At 36.4% G+C, this 6,212-nt stretch overlaps 1 protein-coding gene across 6 annotated transcripts in view; it reads left to right on the forward strand.

The window, feature by feature from the left end:
- The window catches only part of LOC119972781 (arf-GAP with SH3 domain, ANK repeat and PH domain-containing protein 1-like), a 363,380-nt gene extending 359,330 nt beyond the window's left edge, over positions 1-4,050 (forward strand). For all 6 annotated transcript variants that reach the window (XM_038810147.1, XM_038810150.1, XM_038810143.1 and 3 more), the window contains one exon: positions 1,338-4,050. In XM_038810147.1, coding sequence (XP_038666075.1) covers positions 1,338-1,412 — 75 coding nt within the window. In that variant the 3' untranslated portion in view covers positions 1,413-4,050. The remainder of the gene's footprint in view (positions 1-1,337) is intronic.
- Positions 4,051-6,212: the final 2,162 nt, after the last annotated feature.

A 6,212-nucleotide genomic window follows, 5' to 3' on the forward strand; every position in this document is an offset into this window, starting at 1 on the left:
CCAGTTCCCTGCCACCTACCACTGGCTCCATTAGACGAGGCATTAAGGGGTACACAATTTCATTTGTGACCTTGTGCTCTATTTTGTTTCCTTTTTTCTCTACTTGGTCTCATACTATACATCCCTATCAACTAAATGCATTTGGGGATCTGTTACCAATTCTCTCAACAACCTCTAGATGTGCATTTGCATCCTGGGGTTATCAGCTAACTAATTTTCATTTAACATTGAAAGAAAAATCTTCAAATTTGTGGACAATAATAAGAAATGTACAAGAGTTAGGACAAGAGATGATGTTTGAATATTAAACCAGATCTAGATGTGCTGGAGGATTGGGTCCACGATTGGCAAGTTACATTTAACTTGGAAAAATTGAGTTTTTTGTCATGTGTCAGATCAATGTTGAACATATGACAAGTAATAAAAATAATAAAAATGACCAGAAAAACAAACCTTGGCATTGCAGTGCATCAACCTGAAAAGGCTCATGACCAATGCCAGGGACCTATAGTAGTAAACATCAGCGGTTGAATTGGCCAAAGACAAAAAGGTGTGAAATTTCTTGTGGCAAGGAATCATGTAATTATAGCAGTGCTAAAAGTCTCTAGTGAAATGCAAATACTTCTATGCCATTTCAGATTGATGGATTTATTAAAGTTCAACTGGGCAAAAACATTAGTTTCCCCTTTGTCAATGCATTTGTGGAAGATCTGGATGACTCTTCATCAAAGCTAGAGAGAACCGGAGAGTTGCCATGGGCCTGGTGAAGGTGGTGTTTTCACTCTGAGAGGGTAGTTTAAGTCGTTTAAATAACTATAGTCAGATATCTGGGATTGTTGTTTGATTCCCTCGAAGAGATGGGTCTGCAGCAGGTCGCATGTGGTTTCTTCTTACCAGGAGATCAAGTTTCTTTACTGTTTGGATTAGGAATTGGGCTCAGCGACTTATTAGATGTAACAGTCTCCAGATTTAAATAGGTACTTGTCTGCCTTTTACGCTGCTGATGCCTTGCAGCTGGTAGTCTGTAGACTGACTGACTCTGGTTCTTAGAATAATTTTAAAAAGGTATCAAACTAGTTTCAGTCACATGATGCCACGCCTTTCATTGTCCACACAATGGATTGTAGCAAAAGTGCTTGATACAGAATGGGGGAATGATTGGCAACCCATTTACTGACCAGCTACGATTTGCTCACTGGAAGATCTTACTTGAAATTCCACCTCTGCGGCTCCAGCACATCAAGATTAAATAAAAATGTAATTTTTGTTTGCATCTTAAGTAGAGGGGAATATATCTGCTTCTTGAGATATTAAATCTATGTTTTTAATTTTGACAGATTGGCTATGTTGAGGGTCATCCTGACAGAAGCGGTGTCTTTCCAGTGTCGTTTGTGCACATTTTGTCCGATTAACAACCTATGAACTCCAGCGTCACACATTCACAGTTGTGGATGCTTCCATTTGATGTAAAGCGACTGCAACTTCCTTATTCATGTGCATATTTTGTACATAGATGATCAAGAAAATCATTTAAGATCCACCTCGCGAGGTGACTGTATTGTAAATACTGTGTTACTTGCCTTTGCCAGTATTAATAGCCTTGGAACCAGGCACGCCTTATTTGGTGTACTGCAGCCATCCATGGCATCTAGCACTTACTAATCTTACCTATGCTGTTGATGGGAATATATCTGCCTGCTTGTCAAATTATAGGCAGCCTCATTTAGTAATTTAACTATATAAGCTTGACTTTTGTTCTTGACATCATCTCAGTATTTTGAATAAAGTAAAATTAGTGGTTTTGCTGAGGATAGGTTCAGGTTTCAGTTTGCACTGATCCTCTTTGTCCTTCTGCTTTTAACATGGATGCTGTGCATACTGTTCTTAGTGTACTCATGGGATTATATGTGGTTTTAATTGTAAGTCAGACTTAAGTTACTTGAGAGTGAATGATTGGGAACTTGTTAAAGTTTCTTTTACCTCATTCTGAGGAGACAGATGTTCAGAATTCCGCACAAGGATTTATTGTCTGTTACAGATAATGGTTTAACAGACTACATTGTTCCAAGAGAGCCTTTCAGTGGATCCATTGAGAATCAATGAAAATTAGAAATACATTTGCAGTCTTTCAAGTCTGGTGTTAGGATTTTAGAGCAGTGCTTGAATTCCCCGGGTTAGGTTGTTTGGGATGAAAAATTTCCACTTCCTTCTCATCCATTCACTTTTTAAATGTTATCAGCCTAAGTAAATAGGTTACGTTCCATCTCAATTATCAATGCAATTGTGTTAGTTTCATTTGTAACAAAAGGATTTGCAAGTCCCTGAAGAACCTGTATGATTTTAGATATAGCTAATTGTGTTCCAGGACATTAGTGCAAACAAGTCCAGTTTAGCTGTGACAGAGGGAATGTCACTGCCTCCTGCACCAGAGAGATGGATGATGCGAAGTTACCTCTTAGCGGAGGCAACTGTACCCGAGAGTGGACACCCTCAAAAATTGATGTTTAGTCACAGATACTTGCTCAAACAGTACATGGCGCAGGAGCAGCTGTACACACATAAAATGTGTACAGTTATCAATTTTAAATATATATATATATATTGTATTGCATATGTTTACATCATTTGGAATAGTACATCATTGCACGTAAAACTCTGTAAGCTGAAGCTATCATTCTAAAATCTATCATACTTAATTCTCCCTCCTTTCTTCTGTTATTCAAAATACATTACCATTGGGCACTATAAAGTGCAGTTTCATTGCAAATATGATTTTGAAAGTTGCTGTGTGATACAGCATACATTCACATGAAACAGACTTTGTCTTTGAATGTATTAACTCAATCATTGTGTGGATTATTGGCCATTATGGAGGGAGAAAGAGGCTTTACATATTTTTTAACAAAATACCTTCAAATTCAAACTGGTTACTTGTGCTCTGTGTAATAGAGAATAAATTGCATTATTTGCACAAATCTTAAACTGCTTGGGGAACAAAGTGACAGTGGATCATTAGGTTGCTTAAGGCTTTAATGAATATACAGCTTCATATTCATTACTGATATTCAGTTACTCCAACTCATTTTAGGGACCAAAAATTAAATATAATTCTGAAAGGAGGCCTGCTTACATTTCATACCTTTCCAAGAAAAAGGTAGGTCTTTATACAATTAAAATAATTCAGTTAATGTGGGGTTAAACTTAACTCTAATAACAACTGATTACATTATTCTTTATAAGGATGTAATTTAATTCTTTAAAAAGGTACCTATTTCTTTAAGTAAATTTAGATGAAAAGGAATAAAAATTAAATTGAATATCATGTATTACCTGTATGAGATAAGACTTCTAGCCTGGTGCTGCAGTGGTCTTGTACTATGCTGAACTGTTGCCAGTACACCTATATTCAGTCCTCTCAAATGTTCAGGTCAACAGAATGTGGCTGGGTCCCAAACCTTGCCCCCAGTAATTTGACATTTTCAGTTGTTTAATTTTGTCTTATTTGTATCCCAAGTGGAGACATGAACAAGTTATTCATTATGAATTTTGTGATGCATTTGTTACACTCAATTGCCATAGTTACTGCATAAAATTGGCAGAGTTTGGTTAACTGTATAATCATGGACACCTGAAGATCAATATTTGGTTAACCACTGTCAAATTTGAATTGATTGTGCTTAAAGCTACAATTTTATGCTATTATTTCAGATGAATTCACTTCATTTTAAAATAATCTAAATGGATAACTTTTAATCACCTACAGAATGATGAGCAATTATTGTGGACTTCAGCACTTTGCTCTGGTCTTTTCAATAATGTACACCCTTTATCCTGGATTAGGCTTCCCTTCAAGTATGTATTCAGTAAATCAGGCGGTACAGTCAACCTACTGGATGTAAAGGTGTGCGATATGACCGCGGCTTACCATATCATGTGTTTGCATTTTTTTTAATTATGTACAAAAATTGCTTTGGGAAGATATTTTAAAAAGCAAAATTGTTTATGTTCCAATATTATATTGCAACATAAAATCCTGACATGTTCTAAACTGAATGTAGTTATGTTTTCTTATTTGTTCCTTCCTTAATTAAAACTAGCAAGAAGGTAGTATGCATGCTGCTACTTCCTATGTGTTTTCCATAGCCAGCACTATGTACAGCAATCGGTCACAAAGTATTGTCTACCATTCTAGGGCAAAATTTGGTAAATTGCTTGATTAATATAGTTGTTGTAGTTGATGGCATTGTTGAAATGGTTGTTTAGACAACAGAAGTGTCATAAAACAAATCATTCACCTAAGAGAGAAGTTGTACAGTGACTCTTCTAATATACAACAGATACATTTAATGGCATTGTAGTTTGAAACCGGTGTTAATTAATAGCTTGAACTACTGTGCAGTCAAAATGTATGTTACAGTTCATGCTGACGTTGGGTTTTCTTCTTTGCCGATGACTAAGAATTAACTACTTAATTCCAAATAGTAGAGTGAAATTTATACCATCATTTTCCTTTGATTTTTTTTTCCAATTACCTGTTTTATAGGAGAAATGGGGCACATCAGCAAGAGAAGTAGAGAGCACCTTAATTTCACATTGACAAACAATGATTTAGATTCATGGTCATCATGAAAAATTAAAGCGCGCTATAATATTCAACTTTGACTATGTATGAAGCAAAATTTGATATGCTGGATTTAATTTTAAAAGTAACTCAAATAGTATGTTTTTCAGTGAATTCGCATCTTATTCACCTTTATTAAATATTGTTAAATACTTCACACAGCAGAAAGCTTTACCATACATTGATCAGATTTGCATCTAAGAAGCTTTTGGAAAATAATAATTGCCTTTTTGTGTATGCAGATTCTAAAGTGTTAAAATTTGAAAATCAAAATATAGTTAAAAGTCTATTTTATAAATCTAAACTTTCACCAATTGTGCTGAATTGCATAACGGGAAATCATGTTCCCCACAATCTCATTCATTTCATTTCAATGGACAGAAAATCATAGGGCGTACACCTAGAATTTTCCAATATGCCCTGGTGAGTCTGTCAAAATTACAGATTATAAAATCAGCCCCAGTGTGTTATAATTATGAGTAATTCACTAAGTGGTGTTTGCCTTGTATTAATATTGACTTTCTTTGTTAATGCATACTTTATTGCTGAATTGCAGTGTACACTATTTTGGGAGGTAGCATCTTGAGATGCTAAGTTCTCATTTAAATGCTGTCTTGTTTTCAATCGAAATAGCTAGACGCTATTGAGCTAGTTTCATTTGTTTACGTGCAACAAGCTGTTAAACAGACCTTTGCTATGTCTGTTTAAGGAGATAGCTTAAGACAACAGTTTCTTTTCATACATTTAAACAAAGCTGGATCTTTCTGGATGCATACAAACCAAGCTGTTAAAATGGCATTCCAAATATTCACTGGATTTGCCTCAAATAAATAGATTTTGAACACAAGTTAACAATACAGTAGTCCCCCGTTATACCGCGGGTGTTCGGGTCCAAGACAGCCACCCGCGTTGTATCCGAGCCGCGGATATCCAAGATGGCGGATATCCAAATGAATGAACGAGAGGAAACATCGCTGACTGTGCTGAACATTGCTGAATGGAAGGGCGTTTTAAATAAAAAACATCAAAGTTCGTTCAAGTCTTAAATCAAGTTTTGAATTTATTAAAATATATACAATAATATATACATACAATAATATACTTAAAATTGTACTTGCAAGCATATTTTTAAAAATCATTTTAAAAGTCTGAGTTTCTTCTGGCACATCCCCTTCCTCATCTTGACTTGTGCTTGCCTCTGGAGGTTCTTCAGGTGTAGGATGTATATGGGGTCGAAGTCCTGTTGCTCTGTGTATGCTATGAGCCACTTCAGGTGTGTGATGGCATCAGAGTGGCTCTTTGCCACTGTGAGCTGGGATTCTTCTTCTTCTGCCTCCTCTTGGGTGACCTGGTCGATGATCTCCTCCTCTGTGAATGTTTCTGCGGGTGCCATGTTGTCCTCTGCTGCTGACCACCTGTTCACCCAATCCTGGAGTGTTAGGTTCTCATCCAGGTGGTCCTCTAGCCTCTCCTCAGTGTTGCTCGTTTTACTGGAGTGTGATTAAAACGCCTCCGTTTAAAGGCCGTGTGCTTAACACTACTATGGCTCTGTATGTGTAATTATGCTCGGAGTCGCCAGATGTCGTATTGA

This window comes from Scyliorhinus canicula, chromosome 10 (assembly GCF_902713615.1).
Source record: "Scyliorhinus canicula chromosome 10, sScyCan1.1, whole genome shotgun sequence".
NCBI lineage: Eukaryota > Metazoa > Chordata > Chondrichthyes > Carcharhiniformes > Scyliorhinidae > Scyliorhinus > Scyliorhinus canicula.